General features: G+C 41.7%; 1 protein-coding gene across 7 annotated transcripts in view; it reads left to right on the plus strand.

Moving 5' to 3' along the window:
- The window catches only part of NCKAP5 (NCK associated protein 5), a 1,181,736-nt gene that overhangs the window by 1,048,184 nt on the left and 109,031 nt on the right, over positions 1–24,521 (plus strand). For all 7 annotated transcript variants that reach the window (XM_066233486.1, XM_066233488.1, XM_066233487.1 and 4 more), the window contains one exon: positions 20,359–20,460. In XM_066233486.1, the coding sequence (XP_066089583.1) occupies positions 20,359–20,460 (102 nt within the window). The remainder of the gene's footprint in view (positions 1–20,358; positions 20,461–24,521) is intronic.

The raw sequence follows: 24,521 nt of genomic DNA on the forward strand, positions 1-24,521 counted from the left end.
CAGGGGGTGTTGAGACAGGTGGAGTTGTTAAAGAGTAGGGCAGAATACCAGGCGAATGGGCATGGAGAGAAAAATGTGAATATAAGACAGGACTCCACACACCTCCACCTGGGGCCAATGTGCTGCCTGCATGCGGCTTCCTCCCCCATTTCCTGTGTGGGCAGGAGCCCCCTCCAGGGTGTGTGGGCCTCCCCTGGGGACAGGAAAGAAAATATGTGGAAACAGGCAAGAGCTTAGAACAAGCTGCTCCTGACATTCTGATTATAAAGCAACGGTGACTCAGAATTGACAAAACTGACTTCCTGAGAAGTCAGTACCTCCTTTCCCTTACTATTTGTAGTCTTTTTCTACTTCAGCTGGGTACCCTGCTATTGACACTTTGTGGAGTTTGGGGTCTTGCATTGCAAACTGTCACCATCATGTACTTGCTACCAAGAGGGTGGTCCTTGAGTGGAGGTGATTTTCTTGTTAGGCGCTGTTTCAGGACTTTTGGTGTGCGGTGGCAGACATACGTTTGGCTCTGTCACAAGGATAGACGGGGGGGGGGGGGGGGAACATGCTACTCTGTTTTTGAAAAATTAAGTTAAAATTCAAAATTCTCTTCTTGCCCCAGTAAGCTTACAAAATGTTACCTAACTAGATCCTGGGTTGATTATGGTGTGTCTCTCAGAATCCGCTGATTACCAGTTAAGGGAGGACCGGGGCAGTCATTCAAGGGCTCCGTAGGGCCCTGGGCTTCATGTCGCCACCTTGAAATTCTTAGTGTCTTTCTCTGCAAACACTCCTCTGTACTGGGCCCTACAAATTGTGTCACTCGTCTTAAAAGTAGCCACCTTTATTGAGCATTTAGTATGTCTCAAGCAGCTTAACTAATTGAAACTCTATCACCACCTTATAAATTCAGGAGTTCCTTCTCTCAAACATCAAATCTTCAGTAAGCCCTTTAGAGTTAATATTGTTATTATTATCCATAAAGGAAACTAAGGTGCAAAAGATGGAGTAACTTGCCCTAAGTCACACAAAGCCAGAACACAAGCGGTACATCACCTGGGGCCACATGTCCTTCTGCCTTTCTCATTATGGACGTTGCCAATGGTGAGCGTGGCTAATTGTGAAGCTGAACCCAGGATTCAACCTGAGTGCTTAAAAGCTAGTTTTGTAGTCACTATCCTCTTTGTTTTAAATACTGTGTCAGCTAATCAATGGTTTGGGTCCATTGGATTCCAGTTGGTCGGGGTGTGTCAGCACTCAGTGAACATGGCCAAGGCCTGTGGACCTGGACTTCACTCTAGCATGGCAAACTGGACTAGAGGACACCTCCTGTGGCTCATGCACTGGCTTTCTGAATAAGTGATTCACACTTCCGTAATGACTATGTTTGTGTGTACTGGGGTTCAAGGGCATTGCGTCTCATTAGTTTTTGATCAATAGAGAGTACTTATGGAAAGAAGTTTACCACCCCACATTACACAGCTGAACAAAAAGTAAAGATTTATAGGTAATAAATATTTTGAAGCCCCTGGAATTATTAACATGGGGCATTTAAGGAGCAATGTTTGTAGTAATCTTCAATTCAAGGCCTAAGAAAAAAACAATGTCTTTCAAACATTGCTAGCAGGTGTTGAAAGCAGACCCTTAATTTTTGCAATAAGAGTTATTCTTGGGAATTTGGATTTTCCCGTTGTTTCTAAAAAGAGTCTTTTCTCTATAATGCTGATTTCTTTGTAATAGTTATTTATAGATCCATAACCAATTCCTCTAAAAAAATAAGATCTAATTTTGGATATTCTGTCAATTTGAAAATGCTACACATGATACACAATGAAAGAAAATCTCAAAGAGAGATTACTGTGCATCCTTTAAAAAAGTTCCCATGAAAGAAGTTTATGAAAATTAATAAATCCATAGGGATTTAAGAAGATAGAATAAATTTAGGATTCTGGTAGCTGGCAACTGTCTCAGAAGAAAAGAGAGAGATTATGTTATTGTATTTATGCATCAAATATTCATTTAATACTTCACAATTTCTACTGTAAGAAGATTAGGAATTTCTTTTTCCACCTGCTGTTTCTATGCGTGGTTCACAAATTCATGCTGTTTACTGAACACGTTTGATCAGAACAGAGGGTGGTGGGGGCCAGTGGGGGCCAGAGCAGAAGCAGAGGTGACATTGTTCCATGTCCTGTGGAAGACATGCCCTCTTACTGCATTTTCTGGTGCACTTGAAACTCCCTACTACGTCATGCAAATGTCTGTAATGTCACGTCCGTGGACTTCTCTCTCGGATGTTATGATTAGTCTGCAGTCAGCTTGTTGCAGGCTTTGCTGGGGAACCAAGAGCAATTTTGACTTGAAAGCCTGGTGTCATTTCTGTCTCAGAGTCTGTTTCCAACAGCTGCTCCCAACATCTCTGAAAAAGAAAACCTCACAAAATTGAAATTTAAATATAGAATATATTAAGCAAACTAATAGAAAAATAAAAATAAAACCACTTGACTTGATAAATCCTTTGTAATAGCTGGAAACTGCCATTTGCCAAGAAATGATTTAGCTTAGTGAAATATATTTTATACTTAATCCTTTAATGTCTGTTTTACATATTATCCTTCCCACTGTTGATATGGAACATACTGTGAGCTGGTAATTTTATGCCCAATATTTCAAATTGCTATTAGGAAGCCACATAAATGACAATTTTCAGCAATTGTTTATAATTTCATGAGGCATTTCTTACCATGGGGTAACATCACAGGGATTTAACAACTACTGTGGGGATAAAGCTATGGGGAAGTACGAGGGGGCTGTAGCAACAGAGCCTGTGAAGCAAACTGAAATCAGAAGTCCAAAAGCCTTGTAATGCACAGCTTTGTCCTGATGGTCAAGACAGGTGAGACTATAGACCTTCGTTGAACATGTAGCCAGAAATAGCATTTATGTAATATATCTTCAAAATGGTATGAAATGAATGGGACTCCATCAACTGATATTATGAGAGCTAAGACATCAGGCTGTAAAGTGCAGGTGAGTGTATTCCACGAAAGCCATTTTCATCAACACTGTGATCTAGTTCTTAGCCCAGCCCCCATGCAGGGAAGTGTTATGAGACTGAATCTTGCTGCCTGCTAAGGTCCCAGAGGTTATGTAATCATCCAAACTCTGAATTTCAATTGTTCTCCTCTCTCTTTTAATAATGAAAGGAGGGGCCCTGGCCAGTTGGCTCAGTGGTAGAGCATTGGCCCAGCGTGTGGAAGTCCTGGGTTCGATTCATGACCAGGGCACACAAGAGAAGCGCCCATCTGCTTTTTCAACCTTTCCTTTCTCCTTCCCCCTCTCCTTTCTCTTTATCTCTCTCTTTCCCTTCCACAGCCAAGGCTCCATTGGAGCAAAGTTGGCCTGGATGCTGAGGATAGCTCCATGGCCTCCACCTCAGGCACTAGAATGGTTTCAGTTGCAATGAAGCAACACTCCAGCCCCCTCGTGGGCTTTCTGGGTGGATCCCAGTCGGGCACATGTGGGAGTCTGTCTCTCACTTCTCACTTCAAAAAAAATTTTTTTAAATAATGAAAGGAGGGGCGGTACCTGTCATAAATAATTCTTAGCCCTGGCCGGTTGGCTCAGTGGTAGAGCTTTGCCCCAGCATATGGGTGTCCCGGGTTTGATTCCCAGTCAGAGCGCACAGGAAAAGCAGCCATATGCTTCTCCACCCCTTCACCTCCCCCTTCTCTCTCTCTCTTTTTTCTCCTCTTGCAGCCATGGCTTAATTGGTTTGAGCAAGTTGGCCCCAAGCTCAGAGGATGGCTCCATGGCCTCCACCTCAAGTGTTAAGAATAGATCAGTTGCCAAGCAACAGAGCAATGACCCCAGATGAGCAGAACATCACCCCACAGGGGGGCTTTCCACGTAGATCCCGGTCAGGGGCGCATGTGGGAGTCTATCTCTCTACCTCACATAATAAAAATAATTATTGGTACACTTTTTTGTGTTCTCCAAAACACTGGCAAGGCATTTCCCTGCCTTGGAGATGCTCTGCTTGTGTTAAGTGATCATTGTTTGATTGTATGTCTCTTCCTGGTAGTCACAGAAACAGAGCAGGGCCCAGGTCTGACTTCCTGCACAGCGCAGATAATGCGCAGAACTATTTGGCAGCACAGGTATCACTGTACATCTTCAGGATTAGCTGTTAGAGGTCTCTGGAGTGCTGCTGGTAGTAATTTGCACAGTTCTAGTTTGAGGCAAAGTGAGGATCTTAGATTGAACCCCTGGCACCCCTTAAGGAAGAAACGTGCCCACAGGCACAGAGGCTGGCTGTGCGCTCAGCATCTGTTTCCTCTCAGCACTTCTTCCACTCTCTCTCTCAGACCTTTTTTTTGTTGACATGGGTGAGGGTAATGGAGGCCACAGCCAAGTTCAGCATTAGGAAAAAAATGTGGGGTGGGCAAAGGAACAAGGGGAAAAGCATGTACAGTGATGCCTTGGTTTTAGTCAATAATCCATCTGAAAACAATCAGTGAAATCCAAAACTGACGAAAACTGAGGCAATTATTTCTATATGAATCAATGTAAATCCATTAATTCGTTCTAGACACTCCAAAATACATACCAAAAACATTTTATAGAGAATAAATGTAGTGTTTAATACTAAACACAATAAGAAATTAATATAAAATGGATATAAAAGACTAATGTAAAGAATAAATGAACATTTAACATGGCATTTACCTTTCTGAAGACTCTTATTGGCGTATGGAAGACAGCAAGTAGGGGAGAGAGAGGTGCAGATGGTATTGTTTGGAAGGGGAATCTCCCTCCATAAGGACCTTAGCTATCAAGGGGTCACTTCCCCTCTTGGTCTTTTGGCACTAGGACCAGCTTCAGAGTCAGTGGACCCATGTCACATAAGAAAGCTGTCCAAATTAGTCTGTTTCTGCTGCCTCTTTAAGATCTGCCTAAAATGGGGCAAGACATTATCATTAAACAAGTTTCAGCATGGCTTGCAGCAGCTTTGTCTGAGTGATTTTTCTCCACAAACCCCTGACCCTTACTCCACATGGAGATGTCCTTATTCTCTGAAGAAGGCACACTCTCTCCTGTCTCTTCTTCCTCATCTGAAGCAACTTCCTCTGCCGTCTGCTGCGCTTCTAGGTGAAGGTCTTGCAGCTCTTCAGTGGTGAGTTCTTCACTGTGGTCATCCACCAGCTCTTCCACATCCTCACCACTCACCTCCGAACCCACAGACTTCCCCAAATCGACAATTCACTACACCACATGTGTAGGATCATCAGGGGAAGGCTCAAACCCTTCAAAATCTCTCTCATGCACACATCCTGGCCTTATTTCTTCCCGGCAGAGTTCATGGTCCTGGATGTCACTCCCTGCCAAGCCTTATCTATGAGGCTAATGCAGTTGAAAATGTTGAAATGTTTTTTCCAGAACTCTCTTAAGGACAAATTCTGTATCTGATGTCACCTCAAAGCACCTTTGAAACATTGCTTTTGTGTACAGTTTCCTGAAATTTGAAATGACTTCTGGTCCATGGATTGATGAGTGGTGTGGTATTAGGGGACAAGAACTTCACTGTGATAAAATTGATCACCTCCAACAAAGTGTCTTCCAAACCTGGAGGATATGTAGGAACATTGTCCATTACCAGGAGGCACTTAAGGGGCAACTGATCATCCTGGAGGTACTTTTTCACACTTGGGCCAAACACTTCATTCATCCACTCAATGAAAATTGGCCTCGTGACCGATGCTTTCTTTTTTGCCCCAAATCACACACAATTTACTTTTAATCACGTTGTTTCTGCTAAACACTCTGGGAGTTTCTGAGTGGTACACCAGTAAGGGCTTCACTTTACAAACACACTAGCAATTACCACACAACAAAAGAGTTAGTCTGTCTTTCATAGGCTAAGGTCCTGGCACTGCCTTTTCCTCCTGGGTAACGAACGTCCTCTTTGGCATTTTCTTCCAAAAGAGGCCTGTTTCATCACAGTTAAAGACTTGTTGAGGGATGAATCCTTCAGCCTCTACATAATCTTTGAATTTGGACACAAATTTTTCAGCCCCAGACTTGTCTGAACTCACACCTTTGCTGTGCCTAGTAACACTGTGTATTCCAGTGAGTGTCTTGAATTTTTTGAACCAGCTTCTGCTGGCCTTAAAATCACTAAGTACACTAACACTCATCCCAGGCATTTTCTTAATGAGATCGGCACACAACAGTCTGGCCTTTTCACATATGATGGCGTCCAAAACAGGCGCCATCTAACTGTTTTTGATTGATGCAAATTAATAATAACTGTTCAACATCTTCAGTTGTTTGCAATCTCTGTTTCGTTAGCACATTCACGCCTTTCGTCATATTAGCCTTCTTTACTGCTTCCTTTTTCGTCACAATGGAATTTATCATGGATGGCGAATTCCTATAGATACAGCTGATTTCAGCAACCTTAAAGCTGCTCTCATATTATTCAATGATTTCCTTCAACTTGATCATGTGCCTGGCCTTCTTCTTCGAAGGGCTGCTGATTCTGGAAACTTTCTTTGGTTCCATGATGGAGCTAAATTGAAAGGGTTAACTTATTAGCAAGGGAAACACTGAACAGGGACAATGAGATTTGAGCACATGTGATTTTATCGTACATGTGTTACATACATTTTGAAACTGAAAAACACAAAATAAACACATTACACCAAATACTGTGTATGCAGTAGTCACTTAGATGTAATTGTAGTATTAGCACTCGCAATCAATAAATAAAGCACAATAACACTGGAAAGCAATGGAATTGTTTGGCTAGACATGGGGTGATGCTCACACAATGAGAAACTACGTCACACTGAGCGGGAGAACATGTGGGTCTCCCTTTGTTTTCACAAAATTAGCAGCAAAGTCACATGTGCACACAGGAAATCCGAGGCAACCCATAAAAACCGAGACAAATATTTCACGGAAAAAGTGAACAAGAACCGAAACTGATAATAACTGAAGTCAATGAAAACCTAGGTATTACTGTATTTTGGAGAGAGTGCTGAATTTAAACCCATTCTTTGTTTACTTATGGTGTGACTCACCATTTTGCTCCTTGAATCCGCCTTTGTGGCCTTGTTGAACTATTTGCAGAAAAAATGGCCCAGTCTCTCGCACCACCAGACCTTTGCATAGTCTCTGCCCCAAAGGCACCCCTCCCCACTTTGTTTCTTTGTTGGCTCCTTCATCTAAGTAGTCACCTCAGTAGTCATTCTCATTTTTAAAATCTCATCTCAGCAATTGTTTCACAGGAAAAACCCTTGAAGCCCCTGCCGAGTTTTCCATTGTACCTGATAAGGGTGCCTGATGGCTTGTCCTTCTGCAAGCATCTTGGTGACAGGGAATGGTTTTTCATAGTCATACCCTAGATAAGACAGCACAGAGGCAGAAAATGTCACAAGGGTTAGCTCTGAAGTCCGTGTCCAGGTTCAAGTCCCCAGTACGGACACTCCTTAACTCGTGTGTTTCACTTTTCTCATTCTGAAAATTGAGGTCAAAATAGTTTCTGTCTCATTATATGATTGTAATGATTAAATAAGAAAAAAAAATACTGTAAATAGTTTGCACATTTCCAGCGTATCATGAGCACTCAATAAATGTTTGCAGTTTTTCTCCTTAGTTTTATTTTTCAGTTAGATCCAAATTTATATGCAAATTTATACCTAGAAAGAATATAGAAATCTAAGAAGAAATGACAACACCAATACCAGTAATATTACAGAGAACAATAATAATAATGATGATAATGATCAAAGTATATCTTTTTATCATTAGGAATGTTGATTTATTCAGACATCTCATAGAACAATTTTTTTAATTAATTTTAATGGGGTGACATTGATAAATCAGGGTACATATGTTCAGAGAAAACATCTTTAGGTTATTTTGACATTTGATTATGCTGCATTCCCATCACCCAAAGTCCAATTGTCTTCTGTCACCTTCTAACTGGTTTTCTTTTTGCCCCTCCCCTCCCCCAACCCCCTCCCTCTCCTCTCCCCCACCCTGTAACCCCACACTCTTGTCCATGTCTCTGAGTCTCATTTTTATGTTGAATAAATAAATTAATTATGCTTGAGTATAGTAAGATGCTGTACTTGTAGGTATTTCCCTCTTTTTCTTTTTCATTTACTGGATAGAGAGAGAAAAGCATCACTCACTGTTTCACTCAGCTGTCCCATTTAGTTTTGCTCTCTGGTTGCTTCCCATACATGCCCTGACCAGAGGTTGACTGAGACCTTTAACAAACCGGGCTGGCACTTATCCACTAAACCACCCACCCAAGGCCCAGTTATTTCTTTAAAATAAATAAATAAATTCTAGGCCCTGGCCGGTTGGCTCAGCGGTAGAGCGTCGGCCTGGCGTGCAGGGGACCCGGGTTCGATTCCCGGCCAGGGCACAGAGGAGAGGCGCCCATTTGCCTCTCCACCCCCCCCCCCCTCCTTCCTCTCTGTCTCTCTCTTCCCCTCCTGCAGCCAAGGCTCCATTGGAGCAAAGATGGCCCGGGTGCTGGGGATGGCTCCTTGGCCTCTGCCCCAGGCACTAGAGTGGCTTTGGTCGGGGCAGAGCAATGTCCCGGAGGGGCAGAACATCACCCCCTGGTGGGCAGAGCGTCGCCCCTGGTGGGCGTGTCGGGTGGATCCCGGTCGGACGCATGCGGGTGTCTGACTGTCTCTCCCTGTTTCCAGCTTCAGAAAAATACAAAAAAAATAAAATAAAAAAATAAATTCTACACTGTTCATCTTGTCTAGTTAATTTATACTGTTATTTTAGTAGATTGTTTATAACAAGCTATCATTACTCAGATTTAATTGTAGAATTAAGAATATTAGTTTTAAAAAAAAGAGTATTAGTTAAGAATTAATCAGACTGCCTGGGATTTAAATACTATTTATGTGACCTCAGACAGGATTTTTAGCTCTGTCACTGAGTTTTTTCACCTGTAAAATGTGGATAGTCATAGCCCTTATGGATATTGTGATAGTATTTAGAAGGATAATATGTATGAAACATATACTTGGTGCTTAAAAGAGTTCAATAAATGTTCGCAGTTATTGTTGTTACTGTTGCTGTTATTATTTCTCGTTTCCAGTTATCAATTATCTACTTCTAAAAAAGGATTTGAGAAGGAAAATACCTAAAGCAATGTAGTCACTTGATGGGAGGAACCCAAATTATGGACTTTGGCACTTAGGCAAAAATAGGCAACTCAGCTTGCAAAAGAGACCATTGAAGGTATCAGTTCCTTCATTCAAGGAGAAAGCAAGCAGAATGAGGCAGAAAGAGTTTAGACTTGGAAGGAAGGTAGATCTAAGAATCCTGGCTCTACCATTTATTGAAACATAATTTTGTGACATTATATACCTTCTTTAGCTTTGGTTATCTTGAGTTCTTCATCCCTAAAAATTAAGATAATAGCTTCTTCCACACAGTTTACAGACTCATTAGATAAGATTAGAGAAGGTACTATACACAGTTTCTCCTTCCCACAGAGCACGTCATCATTTCTTCCATAAACGGTGCCTTGGACTCCATTGACCATTGATGCGATTTCCAATAGTCAGATAGAAGAAGAAGGTCAAGTTGTTTTTTCCCCTAATTCTTTTATTTCCATGAACTCAGGGGGAAAATCTCTTTCCCCATGTGTAAAAGGCACAAAGCTTCAGAAATCCAGCAGACCTTTAAAAAAAGAAAGCTTGATTAATACTGTAAAATGCAGTGTAGATAATTTTACAAAACAGGGGAGACAATTATAAAGTATTTATTAAAGTACCTATTAAAGTAATTAGTGATAAAAATGGAAATTTCAAGGCACTTCTGAATCTCTTAGATCCCAGAATAGTCTCAGGCTGTGCTGAATCACTTCCTCTCTCAGATCAGAGTCAAAAGAAGACAAAAGGAAGGCTTCAAAGGCTCCTGGGGCTCACAGGCAAACAAATGTGACTCACTCTCAGGCACTGGCTCTTCAGCTGCTGCAGTGACCTGCAGAAACCCTCACCTGCATACCTGCATCCTGCTTCCCAACACTGTCACTTTGCAGCTATGTATTCAATGTTTCTGAGTCAGTGTGTGTGTGTGTGTGTGTGTGTGTGTGTGTGTGTAAAAAGGCCAAGATATTTGGGAGTTGGAGAGTAGCCAAATCCCACAGAATATTATCTTATTCATATCTAACTGTGTTACTACACTGAACCCCAACCTGACCCCCTCTTCTGCCCCCATATAACCTTTATGACCCAGATCTCTTTTGCATATTCTGCTTTAAAGATTTTTTAAAATGTGTTTAGGCTCCTAATTGATATTATAGGCTCCACTAATTAGCTTCCTCGAGTCTGTGCATAGCCATAGTTAGGACTCTGTGTATCGTAGATGCTGCATAAATGCTTCTCATTGTACCAGTGAGAGTGGAGGCCCCAGGCCCCTAGGACCAGGTCTGCTGCCTGCCTCCTCCCCCATCTGCCTGCTTTCCCGCGCCCTGCAGGTTCACCGGGCAGTATTAGTGGAGTTCGGGGAGACAGGGCAGCTGGGAGATGCTCCAGTCATCAGTCTAGGATGCAGAGGCCCCAATAAACTTCCTTGTCACCAAACCAAATGCTGCTCCCGTAGGCAGCCAGTGGATAATCAGGTTGTCATGGCAGCAGAGACCCTTGAAGAAAGTTTTGAATGTAGCTGTGGAATAATCGTTTCAAAAGCGTTTTATAACCTTGGATCCGGAGAAGTAGAAAAGAGATGTAGAACCGTGTCATCTGTAGAGGCGCCATCCGGAGCGAGACAGAATACACCCAGGGCACCTAAAGATTGATATGCAAGCAAGTCTGGAAGTTGTCAGGGAAGAGAATCATTGCAGCACGCACTTCTGTAGATGGCAGAGAGAGAGGGAGAGGGAGAGAGAGCGAAATTAGCTATAAAACTTTCAGACTATGAAGTGAGATCTGATCTCAGTGGACATTTTTTAAAGGGCCCTCAGAGAACATTCAAAAAGCATACCCATGTTGCATCAGCAAGATGACCAAGTGCAATACTGTGTTTTAGCTTTGATTCCCAAAATAGAAATAATGGCATAACTAATTAAATATCAGCTTTTATCCTAAAAGATTTTTCCCCCTAGGCTCAAATTTTTGTAAATTTAGGAATGACCACAAAATACTCAGTTACGTAATATGCCATTATGCAATATTCAGTTTTATAATAAATTCTTAATGGAACAGAATGAACCCTGTGAAATGTGAACCAAGGGTCTGCCACAATATCTCTTGATGAGTTTTGAAAAGGCTGATGGAAAAAAAGTCACATCTGAGTATGGCAAAAATACAAGGCTAGAGTGTGACTAAGGTAAAACTTGCAGTTTTGGAATGATCAAATGATAGTGAGTAGTGCTTCCAAAGAAAAATGATCTTAATCAGACTCTGAGCTATTTTGGAAGATTTCCTTGAACTTTCTTTTAGAGCCTTATGCATACCTGTGAAAATTGCCTTATTACCCAACGGAAGGAACAAGGCTTATTCACCTGGTTATGTCTAATTCAGAGCCATATGCAGACCAAGTCTCTTAAACATATATTAAATCCACCACAACTGTTTTCTCCCCCTGTAACAGGATATGCAGAAAGTTGAAATCATATGCAGTTAGCAATATCAAAAGATACTCAGAATTTCCTAACAGCCCACTCTAGACTTGCTTCCCTGTGATACGATTCAAGGGGATGAAGCATACAGCCAGGGTCGGCCTGGGGCTGAGGTGGGAGAAAAATGGGACTCTAGGAAGCTTTTCAGAAGCTGTGAGTTGAGGTCAGCTCTCTGAAGTGCACAGGGGGATTTGAAAACAAAACTAAAGCTGAAAAATCAATAAATTTTTCATACAGAAAAATCCCCATCTAGTACCCAGACCACCAGATTTGTGAAGGAGGGTGACAAGGCCAAGTCCAAATGAGCAGCCAGCCATGATAGTGGGAGCAACAGCGTTCACACAGGGAGCAGGCGGGAGCAGGAGGGGTTGCAGGACCCAGCGTGACCCAGCGCGCAGGACTCCGCCTCGCAGGGAGGCTGCCCAGTGGCTACAGATGCAGTGGTGAGTGGGCAGCTTCCCGAAAATGCCTTTCCTCCTTTAAATGTCCTCCCATGCACTTTTAATTAATTTATTTATATTTTTACATTTTTAAAAATTAATTTTAATGGGGTGACATTGATAAATCAGGTACATATGTTCAGAGAAAACATCTCCAGATTATTTTGACATTTGATTATGCTGCATTCCCATCACCCAAAGTCAAATTGCCTTCCATCACCTTCTAACTGGTTTTCTTTGTGCCTCTCCCCTCCCTCCACCCTCTGCCTCTCCTCCCCCTCCCCTCCCCCCCACCCAGTTACTATCACATTCTTGTTCATGTCTCTGAGTCTCATTTTTATGTCCCATCTACGTATGGAATCATATAGCTCTTAGTTTTTTTTCTGATTTACTTATTTCACTCCGTATAATGTTATCAAGGTCCATCCATGTTATTGTAAATGATCCAATGTCATCATTTCTTATGGCTGAGTAGTATTCCATAGTATATATGTACCAAGCTTTTTTTTTTTTTTAATTTATTTTTTTTACAGAGACAGAGAGTGAGTCAGAAAGAGGGATAAACAGGGACAGACAGGAACGGAGAGAGATGGGAAGCATCAATCATTAGTTTTTCATTGCGTGTTGCAACACCTTAGTTGTTCATTGATTGCTTTCTCATATGTGCCTTGACCGCGGGCCTTCAGCAGACCAAGTAGCCCCTTGCTGGAGCCAGCGATCTTGGGTTCAAGCTGGTGGGCTTTTTTTGCTCAAACCAGATGAGCCTGCGCTCAAGCTGGCGACCTCGGGGTCTCAAACTGGGTCCTCTGCATCCCAGTCCGATGCTCTATCCACTGCGCCACCACCTGGTCAGGCTGTACCAAGCTTTTTAATCCACTCCTCCACTGATGGACACTTGGGCTGTTTCCAGATAGATCTTCACTATTGTGAACAATGCTGCCATAACCATGGGGGTGCATTTCTCCTTTTGGAACAGTGCTATGGTGTTCTTAGGGTCTCGCAGCAATATATTTGCTGATTTATCTCCACGTGCAAGGGAAATAAAGGACAGGATAAACAAATGGGACTATATCAAACTAAAAAGCTTTTGCACAGCTAAAGACAATAAGAACAGAATAAAAAGACAAACCACACAATGGGAGAACATATTCAACAATACGTCTGATAAGGGGTTAATAACCAAAATTTATAAAGAACTTGTAAAACTCAACACCAGGAAAAAGAACAATCCAATCAAAAAATAAATGTCCTCCCATGCACTTTTGAGAGTAGAAAAATACCTGCTAATGGGTGGAGTGTGTTGTGTATAGAATTCAGAGAAATGTGGTTAGTAAAGTCAGCACCAGGTTTGTGACAATAATACAGCTTTTCACGTTCTAAGTGAATGGGAATTCAAGAATTGTGTGCACAGATGCCATCCCCTCTGATTGAGAGACCTTTTGTGCTAAGGGGAAGAAGCAACCTTGGAGAATATAAAACAGGACCAAGGTGGGATTCAGGATCTCAATCCTGTAGAATCCACAAAGGATTCAATGGAGGGAATTGAAGCAGATCAAATTAAAAACACTAATTCACGCTTGCTTTCTGTTGCTGAATCTAAGTTATTTGTGTCCATTAATCAGATATATGTCACCGTCACTCTCAGGACTTCTCTTGTGAACAGATATTTGGCTTTTAGTTAGAGGGGAAAATAATTATATGCATGATTACGATATTAGATTAATTCTTAACAAATGTGAATGAAGAGAAGGAAGCAATGGTTAAATGATCCTTTTGTGTTTCCCTTTTTACATCTTAAACTGAGTTAATAGCTCCTGAAATCCTGACATGGAAAAATTCACACATTTCTTCTCAAATTTTGGGAAGTAAATAGAAAAGCTGCTCATCTCCTATTTTACTTGATTTTTCCATGCTGCCCAAATTTCTCAGAATGGCCTGCTTTTTAACCTCACCTTATGCCACTGAATAAGGACTCATTGTCTCCCTGACCTCAGCAACTAGGGCCTTCAAATTAAGACGTCATCTCTGTACTGAGCAAAAGCCCAGAGGGAGAATTCTGTGCAGTGTAACAAGCCTCCGCTGAGCACCCAGAGAGCCTCCGCTGGGCGGGGAGGAGACCCTTGGGAAGGGGGCGTGGCCTGCAGGCCTGCTCTGCCAGGCCCAGTGCACAGTGGTCCCAGGGTCCGGGCTCCACTGCATGGTCATCAGTGTCGTCAATGGGAGAGCTGCAGCGTCAGAGTCCACCTCTCTGAAGGAGCCACTCCCCCTTCCTCCCGCTAGAGAAGGGACAGCCTATCCTGAGCAGTCTGATAAGGGCGACTGTTCTCTGCCTTGAATTTCAGATTCAGAACTGTGCAGAGAAGCCAGAGCTGTTGGCTGAAGGCAGGCTCTTCCCCCTAATGTCATTGACCCAAGTCTGCAAAGCTGAGTTTGGTGTTTCACACTGTGATGGGGTGAGTGTTCTGACTATGGATCGCCGTGTGCCTTGGCTCATCACACAACCTCCCCCCACTCCTGCCTCTGCATGTGGACAGAACATAGACCTTCCCCATGAAGCTGAAAGTCCTCAGTGTGAGGTGTGGCCTTCCTCTGTGGATATCAACATTATAAATACATATGGAATATGTGTGTGAGTGTATATGTAATGTATATGTGTGTATGTGAATACAGGTATCCCTTGATTTCCAAAAGTTGGCCTTACACCACTTTAACTGGAGATATGTATTGGTGTGTGGTTTTAGTAACAACAACAAAAGAAATCTGAAGAAGTTTTTTGCTTTTACATAAAAAAGATGAAGAGTGAAAATAGCATTCAGCATTTGTTTTGCTTGAGCTGTTACAGTGGCAGCGTGCACCCAGAAGTGAGGGTGCCCCCACCTTCCTTCCCCGGGAACCATGCTCAACTCAGCATCTCAGCATCAAGCAGCAGAGCTATGAACTGCATCTGTGGGCATCTGGGCATTATCTCAGTGTATTTTGTGCATCTGTTAGTAAATGTGTCCTAAGGTCTCAGAAAAGCCTAAGAGGGCTTGTATGGGTGTGGCATTTAGCGTAGAACTGGACTTACTTAAGTGTTTTGATAGTGGTGAACAAAATAAAGACATTGTTTGTGTGTTGAATTTTGATTCTGGGAATGCTCTTAAATATTTCCATGTAAATTCATGGTAATTGCTTCTTCGCTTTGTAACATTTTAGCTTAGGAAAGGTTTCCTAGGAATGCTATACTTTTGGGTAGCAGGGGACACCTGGATGTGCAGATATTGAGTCACTAACCCGTAGAGTGCTTATCTCAAGGAGGGCTGTATCATCCAAGTTAATATTAGCCGTGAAAGACAAACCCTCAATGAATAACGACTCAGACCCAATTTAAGTTTATTTCTTCCTCATGTAAAGTCCGAAAGAGTTATCTCTGGCCCCCAAATGACTCTTCCAGTTCGCAGTTCAGGAACCTAAATTTCTTCCACTTGGTGGCTCCATCTTTAACATGTGGCTCCCGAGATTGTTACATGGAGTTGGCTGCATCAAGCTGATGGAAGGGGAGAGAGCATGGAGCACTACATGCTGGAGATGTTCATGGGTCAGGACCTGTATCACTTCAGCTCACAGTCCAGTGACTAGAACTTAACACATCACATGGCCACACCTAACTGCAAAGGAGGCTGGGAAATGCTGTCTCACTGAGTGTCCAGAAGGAGAGGGAGTAGCTTCCATGACAACTAGCCAGTCTTTGCACAGGCACAGAGCAGAAATATAGGGCTTGGCCTGCATTTTCATAGAGCTTCTCACTCTGTTAGGAAAACAGACCTGACCCTACATGTAGGAGCAATTCAATAATTGTGAACTTAGCTGAAGGTCCAAAATGGGGGAGTGATGTTATCCAGCTGGTGAAAGGGTCCACTGTGGACAAGCAATGACACCGACAGCCTCACAGTGGGATGTTAGTGCAACCCCGCGTAGAGGAGTAGAGGGCAGGTGTCAGTTGGCAGGAGCAGAGACAGTGGCATAGAAAGAAAGACCAGATCATCAATTCAGAAGTGAGAGGGGCCCATCCCGGAAACAGTGAGACCTGTCTGGCAGGAAAGATGCAGAGACTGTCATCATCAAAGGGAACATTTGAGCCAAGAGACCTCCCTAACTTCTTGCTTGGGAATGTGTGATGTGGAGTCCCTATTTCTAAGATGAGGTGGAATCTCAGTTACTGAGGTAACGTGAGAGATAATACAAGGTCAATTTCAAACCTGTCCTGAATAATCCTGCTACATCTTCTGTCTAAAACATTTTTAAGGAGTATGTCTAAATCCAGGATTTATCCAGATTTGCAGGTTAAAGAACTTAAGTTTGCAGTATTTCAGGTGAGAGATTTATTCATAAAGATGCTTACAGACATGATGTGATGCCGAGTTTGTCCTCTAAGCAGGTGGGCTTCTTTTTTTTAAGAGATTGTGGTATTCTCCTGTTAGTTATACTTCCTGGTAATAACTAAAAATTATTAAAGTAGAGTTGGCATAATATTATATAGTTTCAGGTGTACAACATAGTGATTCAAGATTTCTATACCTCACAATGTACTCACCACAATAAGTCAAGTACCCATCTGCCACCGTAAAAGTTATTACGCTATGATTGCCAGTGTTCCCCAAACTGTACTTTATCCCTGTGGCTTACTTATTTTATATTAGAAATTTGTACCTCCTATTCCTCTTCACCCTACTCCCCCACCCCCCAGCCCCCTCCCCTCTGGCAACCATCAGTTTGTTCTCTGTATCTGTAAGTCTTTCTGTTTTGTTTTCTTTGTTTCATTGGTTTTGTTTTATTTTTTGATTGCACATATGAGTGAAATTATACAGTATTTTTCTGTCTACCTTATCTCTCTTATTATAATACCCTTTAGATTCATCCATGTTGTCACCAATGGCAAGATTTCATTCTTTCTTGTGACTAATATTCCATTGTGTGTGTGGCACATCTTCTTTATCCATGTATTTAAAAATAGACACCTAGATTGTTTCCAGATCTTGGCTATTGTAAATAATGCCGTAAAACATAGGAGTGCACATATCTTTTTGAATTAGCATTTTTATTTTCTTGAGATAAATACCCAGATGTAGAATTGCTGGGTCATAACGCAGTTCCAATTTTAATTTTTTGAGGATCCTCTGCACTGTTTTCCACAGTGGCTGCACCAATCTGCAGTCCCACTTATAATGCACAAAGGTCCCCCTTTCTCCAAATCCTCTCCACCATTGCAGTTTGTTGACTTTTGATGAGAGCTGTTCTGACAGGTGTGAGGTGATATCTCCTTGTGGTTTTGATTTGCATTTCTCTGATGTTAGTGATATTGAACATCTTTTCATGTCTGCTGGCTAACTATACGTCTCCTCGGGAGAAATGTCTATTCAGGTTCATTGCTCAACTTTTAATCAGAATGTTTTAATTTTTTTTTTGATGTTGAGTTGTATGAGTTTCTTATATATTTTGGATATGTATCTTATCAGATGTCTCCTTTGCAAATATTTGTTTCCATTTCTGTAGGGTGTCTGTTAGTTTTGTTGATGGTTTCCTTCACTGCACAGAAGATTTTCATTTTGATGTAGTTCCATTTGTTTATTTTCGTTTTGTTTTCCTTGCCCGAGGAGACATATTTGCTTTAATCATGTTTTCCATGTATACATTCTACCTGCTTTTCACTTCGACCCAAACAAGCACAGATAGCATCACTGAGCCAGCTTGAAAGGTGATGGGCTTTCTCTCTCTCCCTGCACTCTCTCTCTGACTCTGTCCATGAGAATATGCTTATGATAATATTATATATACATATGTAAGTGTCAAAATAGAAACCTTTTATTAAAACTCTTGTAACGAGAAGTATAACATTTGTGGGCTTATGAGTTTTGTGGTTATTTAAGGGAACTGTGTGAAAGAATGATACTTTCTTGCCGTTGTCTTTTCTACAGCCTTGACACAGAAGTAGATTTATTATCTGAGTCAATTTTTATTTGCCTTACATATAAAGAAATTATAAAACAAATGATTCGTTTATACCTTAGACTTTAAGAAATTACCTACCACCAATTCTCAGTTATGATGATTGGTGTAAGGTCATGTAAATTTCAGCAAACTGTCTTATTTATTATCCTTTCTGTCTGTGGCAATACCTCTGCCTATCTTTGAGGTGGGTTAAGTGGCCACTTTCATCCCTGCATTTCAGGTGAGGAATCTGAAACAGTTACATCCAAGATCTGGTAAATACTGTGCTTTAGACAGGGCTTGACTCAGGCCTCCTGGTCCCTGGCCCTAGGGTCTGTCCTTTTTCCAACATGTCCTACCTATATCAATGTAGGAAACTGACCATTTGGATAAAAACCACTAAAATGTCATGCCATTTAGGAGGATGGGTTAATACATACATATAGTCGTGCAGAAAGCAAAGGATGACATCATATATCTGATAAGAAAGAGTAAAGTATAACCATGAACTGAATGAGAAGTCAGATAACTAATCTATAAGGGCTGTTCCCCAAAATCACATGATATACCACTCAAATTCATTATTTTTTGTTGAATGTCATTTCCCATAACTTCTTGGACTCCTTGCATATTGATAAATGTATTCTTGGGTTTCATAACATTATACTTCTTTTGGCACTTTCCCAATCTTTAAAACCCATAAGTGGGTGGGAAAAATATAAGGACATCTTCTTTATAGACTACAAGAAGCATCATTTAGGTACTTACTGAATATTACACATTGTGACAGGTCCTGGGGATTATACAATCTTTGCCCCAAGAAAACTCAGATTGTCTAAGGAGCTTGAGGTAACGATTATAGAAACTGGGCAAAAGCAATGTCCTGGTTCTCGTTTCCTATCGATGTCTTAGCTTTGTTGGAGAAATTAGATTTTTCAAAATCACAGGCAGCCAGTTTAGGATTTATGCCCTTTTTGGTGAAATAAACTCCACATAGGCTGAAAAACAAAAGACACTGAATGTAATTCTGAGGCAAGCAGTGATTTGAAGCTGTGACCCACTCCTGACCACTGACCTCAGGCCTTGCTCCCGCGGATGGACGTGGCACGGTGTGCCCTAGCGGGCAGCCTGCAGAGGCTCAGAATCAACTCCTGGTCAGTGACCAGCCAGCCAAGTCTATCTGGCTTTCACACAAGTTAAGCTTGAGGGGCATCTCACGGGCAACCCAGCAAATGTGCCTCAGTTTAGTGCTGTTTACTGTCCCTGCTGACACCATGGGGAATCTGCTGGGACAAAGCAACCCGTGTGGCCACCCCAGCATTCTGAGATGATCCGAATATCAGTTAGTAGTGGGGAGTCTCAGATATTTCCCGTATCAACATCAGTGTGCAGCAAGGTTTTTCCGGGGAGGAAGAGGAAGAGGAAAATGTGCCAGAGGCATGGGAGGCAGGCTTAGCCACATTATTTGCTTACTGGATTTGATATTTTCACTGTCTGAAGTCACAGAAGTTGTAACCAAGAGAAACCAGACTACAAGTACCATTTTAAAAATGACAGCAGCCCGGCAGAAACATTAGACGTAAATCACAAGTTTTATTGTATTTGCAATTAAATATTAAGATCAAATTTAATGTCCACAGAAAAGCCTCAGTAATTAGTACAAAGATTAATATAGCGAAATGTCCCTAGCTTAGAAGACCTTCTAAGCAAAGCTGAAATAAAGAATTGAGCATATTATCAAGTAGTGTGTGAATATTAATGCCCAAAATCTAAGTCCCCAGATCCCTGATGCAATTATTTTCTGTTCACATTAATTGTTCCTAACAGATGACATTAATGACTTTGAGTTAAAATGTGTCCAAAAGAAGATTTCACAAGATCAATGCTGTTTAGAAAAAGGTCACTTTTATAATTATTTGCTCAGATTTTAACCACTGTTCAACATAGTAAGGTCAATATGGTGATTTTTTTTCATGTAAATATCAAAAGTTAATTTTCATACCAGCCGATAAGTGTATAGGGGTAGTCACAGTTTTCTCGTTTATTTTCCAACTACTACTTATTTTTCCCTACATCTTATTTTCCATCACAGATTGATAGACTGTGAAAGTGTGATTATTGTTTACAAGCTGTAATTTGTACATGCATGTATACAGAGTGCCGATAAATGGTCTTGACTTAGGCTGTGTATTATCCAATCTAGAAATGTCAACTCTTTTGAGATTTACCTGTCCAAAGGCAGGATTTTGAAAAAAACAATTAAATCATCATGATTCAGTGTCTCTGCTCTTTACCTAGAAACTCCACTCACACATCTTGGATCTGTCGTCCGGGAACGTGCTCTCAGAGGTGGAGAGGAGTCGGAGGCGGACGCGGTCACACACTGATGCCGAGATGCACGTGAGTTTCCCTCGCCTTCAGAACACTCGTCTAGGCGGTTATTTCCTGTCCTTCAGAGATGATGTCACGAGTGAGCCAAGAAGCGCATCTCTGAAGCTTTCTTAAGCAGATAAGAATGCTCTCCTGTCATGTGTTCTCTGAAGTTCAGTGCCATTCCCCCCAGCTGATCGAGTGAGCAGAAAGTGGCAATCTTGGCAAAAATATCATAAATCTTGGCTTTGCTCCTAGGAGAACATTTTGGATATTGATTACATCTCAAAGTCTCTGAGAAATGGTCAAGGAGCTTTGTATTAAAGCCCATGTTCTATATTAGTCATCCTACTTTTATGATAAATTATGTATGAACTTTTAAAAATTCATGGGCTGTACATTTTTTTTCTTTGGCTAGGGTTATCTTTCTGCTTATTTGGCAAAACTTTAACCAGCACGGCTTTTAACTATCACTGACATAAAAAAAGTAACTTGATAAACACCAGAGCCAAATAAATGTAAAATGAAAATGTTAGGCATAAGACAGTGACAGATGAACATTTGTGGATAACTGGCTTTTTATTTCACTGTATAATTTTATAGGTTTAGATAGGATATTCTATATGGAAGGTACATATTCTCAAGTTAGATTGGAATGAAATTTTAGTGGAATTCTGCCACTTTAAATATTTATGAATACCTTAATGGCATCTAATCTATAATATGGCCTTAAGGTCAGGAATATTTTGTGTGCAGTTTTAACCCAAGCAACTCTTATCTTCATTCTTTGTCTCCTTTTTCTAACTAAAATTATGAATTTTGTATTGCATTTTTCACAATAAGGGTGTTAAAGCATATGAGTGATTTGAGATGGTAATCTAAAATATACTTTAAATAGTGCAGATGGTATAATTTGCCAAGTAAATCAAAATAAGATAATATTGCAGTGGAAGTCAATATACATTTTGAGGGGAAAGAAGAATTTTAATAATCAGTATCTATTACTAATTACAACTCTTTTCAGTATGATGCATGGTGATCTGTGTATGCCCAGGGGTTCTGCTGTTGTGAAGGGCCAGGGCCTTACTGTATAGCATGGTGGGTGATTGGGACCTGGGTCTGATTCAGAATCTTTATTGGCTGCCTGACCTTTGCTTTTAACTCCTCAGTGCCTGTTTCCCCACCTGGAAATTAGCATAATGATGTTTCTATCTTATTTCTGAGAGTTGTGGTGAGAATTAAATGAGATAGTATGTGAAATGTACTTAACCTGGTACCTGCTAACAGCATTGGCATTAATAAGGTCTCTGCTGCGTTAGCCCTCTCTGTTCTCCATAAACACATGGCCCCGTGCCACGGCCACAGAAGCACATGGCGAAACAGAGAATGATAGCTGAGGAAGTATCTGCTAGCAAGTCTCTCCCGCAGCTTGCATCCGTGAGCCCTGGAAACAAATGTACCGTGGTTGGCTGTTGCTTACCATGTTTCCTACAGGCGAGGTGTGACACAATGATAGCATATTGAAAACCGTCATTAGGGTCTCTTAGGGAGGCTGTAAACTCGTGATTCAGTTAAAGAGCCAAGACATGTATATAAAAACATTTTTAATAATAGCAGCAACAGATACAAGTTGCTAAGCATTGCTATATGCCATGGGCTAGTATAAAAATTAACAGTAATTGTATGTGGTAGGTGTTTTCATTATCTCCATTTACAAAGAAAGAAACCAAGGCATGGGTGGGTGAAGTAATTTTCCCAGGTCACAGTTAGCAAGTCGAATAGCCAGATTTAAACAAAATAAATGGCCTCAGAGTTCAAGCGCTCAATCACAGAACAGTTACTCAATGGACTAGATAATCTTCTATAATAATCATGTGCTGATGAAGAAAAAAAACTGCTGGAAAAAGAGCTTACTTTGCAGCCATGATATCAAAGATTCCAGGTCCCTTATTAAATTCAAACATCGATTGTCTAAGGTGGAAGAATGGTGGGAGAACTTCCCAGCAGGGAGGACTAGCTCCTTTCTCTTCTTTGCAAATAATTACTCTGTGTCCCACCAACACACACACATGCATATGCACACCCACTCACACACAAGCACACACTCCTTAGTCCACCAGCCCATGGGTGGGCTTAGGTCATTCCTTCGGTCCTGCTCAGCCCAGCCCAGGTCAGACTGTGAGATGACACAGCCTGCCACCATAAAATCCACATGAGAGGTAGATCCTTCTCCTAGCTTCTCCTAGGGGCTTTTCCCTCTGGCCCAGGCCCAGGAACAGCAGCATCGAAGCACCTGGGAACTTGTTCAAAATACTATATCTCAGGTCTCACCTCAAAATTTCTGAATTAGAATCTGCATTGAACAAGAGCTTGGGTGATTCATATCCACATTAAAGTGTGAAAATCCTGACTTACAGGACACCTCTCTGCTTAAGCCACACTCACCTCCCAGAGGAGGTGACAGAAGGATCCTCTGTCACATCTGGAGAGCTCAAGTTTAAGGACAAGAAAGAGGCAGCAGTTTCTTCCTCCTTCATCTTCCCTTCTGAGTTCTAATTTCCTATCATCTTACTCCAGCATCTCTACCACAGGTACACAAACAGGCCCCAACCAGGCAAGGACAAGGGTGCTTCCGTGTTCAAAGAGGCCTGGGGGTGGAATTAAGGTGTAGAAATAGGTGTATTTTGATAGGTGTAGTGAGAAGGGATAGGCGGGAGAGATGGGAAGTCATGAATACGCTTCCGGACCTTGGGAGGAGGCAGGATATGAACTGTGACTGAAGGCCAGGCAAAGTGTGAGAAGGGCCGCCAGAGAAGTTTGGGTCTGGATGGCCTCGCAAAACCCAGACACAGTCCCTCTCTGGAGGGGAAGCAGCCTGTCAGAGCAAAGCTAGTCCTAAGTGAACTCACCACCCTGCTTACTCAAACAACCAAATATGAGAGGAGAGAAGGGAGAAGATAGAAAGCACACTTGTAGAAGTGAAGCATGATGGGATACTTCTGAGAGCTCGTTCAGGGTGTGTGTCGCACGCATGCGGGGACTGAAGCTTGACAGCTAGGTGTTCCTTGCAATAGGACCATTGGCTGGAGGCATCTGTGGAGATGCAAATATGAACTCCCCTTAGTGATATCCAGCCATAAACAAGATTGTAAATCAATAGATAGCATTTAAAGCTGGATTTTAAGACAAGTTTTTCCTTTTAATTATATTTAAAGTCATATTTCAGAGGGGAAAACAGAGTAGTGAAAAAAAATTTTTTTGGCATTTTAAGATCACTTAAGGAGATTGTTATGCAGCAAAACGGTAGTATCTCAATAGCCAGGCAGACACCTAACATTGCAAATCTAACATCATTAAGCATATGGATATTGATTAGACACCAATTAAACATGCCCTGTGTACTCAGGTGGGGTTTTATATTCATCACAGTGGTCTCAGAACAGCGTTTCCTTTCCACCCCGAGCTGGTGTTCAGTCACCGTCACTGGAACTGCATTTGGAGAACACTGATAAGTACTCAGGTACTAAAGGCACCCATAAAGTGTCAATAAATTGCATAAGCAAGAAGCTTTGCCATTCTGCAAGTGACACAAAGACAGATGGTTCCTCATCAAGGAGTTCCTGAGACAAAGCTTTATATAGATAGGAGACTGGAATTAGACGGTAATGGAGAGATTCCGTTCCTGTGTCCAGGATGCTAAATTAATTTAGCCTGTCCAGTTTGTGTTGCTTCATCTGTTACATTAGGAGCCTATAAAGTGGCTGTAAAGAAGGGCTGGGATGTTTACAACTTGGTCACCCAGGCCTTTTGCAGACCCGCTAGAATTTGAACCACCTGACTTTTCTGCATGGGAACCACAACTTTTTGATAAGATGGTCTTTACCCTTTGGACAGCCAACTGATATGGAAAGCCCTATTATCTTTTACAGCAGAACCTCGTTAGTCCTGAGGTTGGTGTTCCACTGTATGTGGCTTCCTGGAGGGTGGTACAGAAGTGTTCCAGGCACTTGATTCCTGACTTAGAGTGATTCCAAGCCATGAGGGATAGTCTGCTAGAACTGCCCCGTGCTACAAAGGAAAACATTAAGGTC

Source organism: Saccopteryx bilineata, chromosome 5 (assembly GCF_036850765.1).
Source record: "Saccopteryx bilineata isolate mSacBil1 chromosome 5, mSacBil1_pri_phased_curated, whole genome shotgun sequence".
Classification (NCBI taxonomy): domain Eukaryota; kingdom Metazoa; phylum Chordata; class Mammalia; order Chiroptera; family Emballonuridae; genus Saccopteryx; species Saccopteryx bilineata.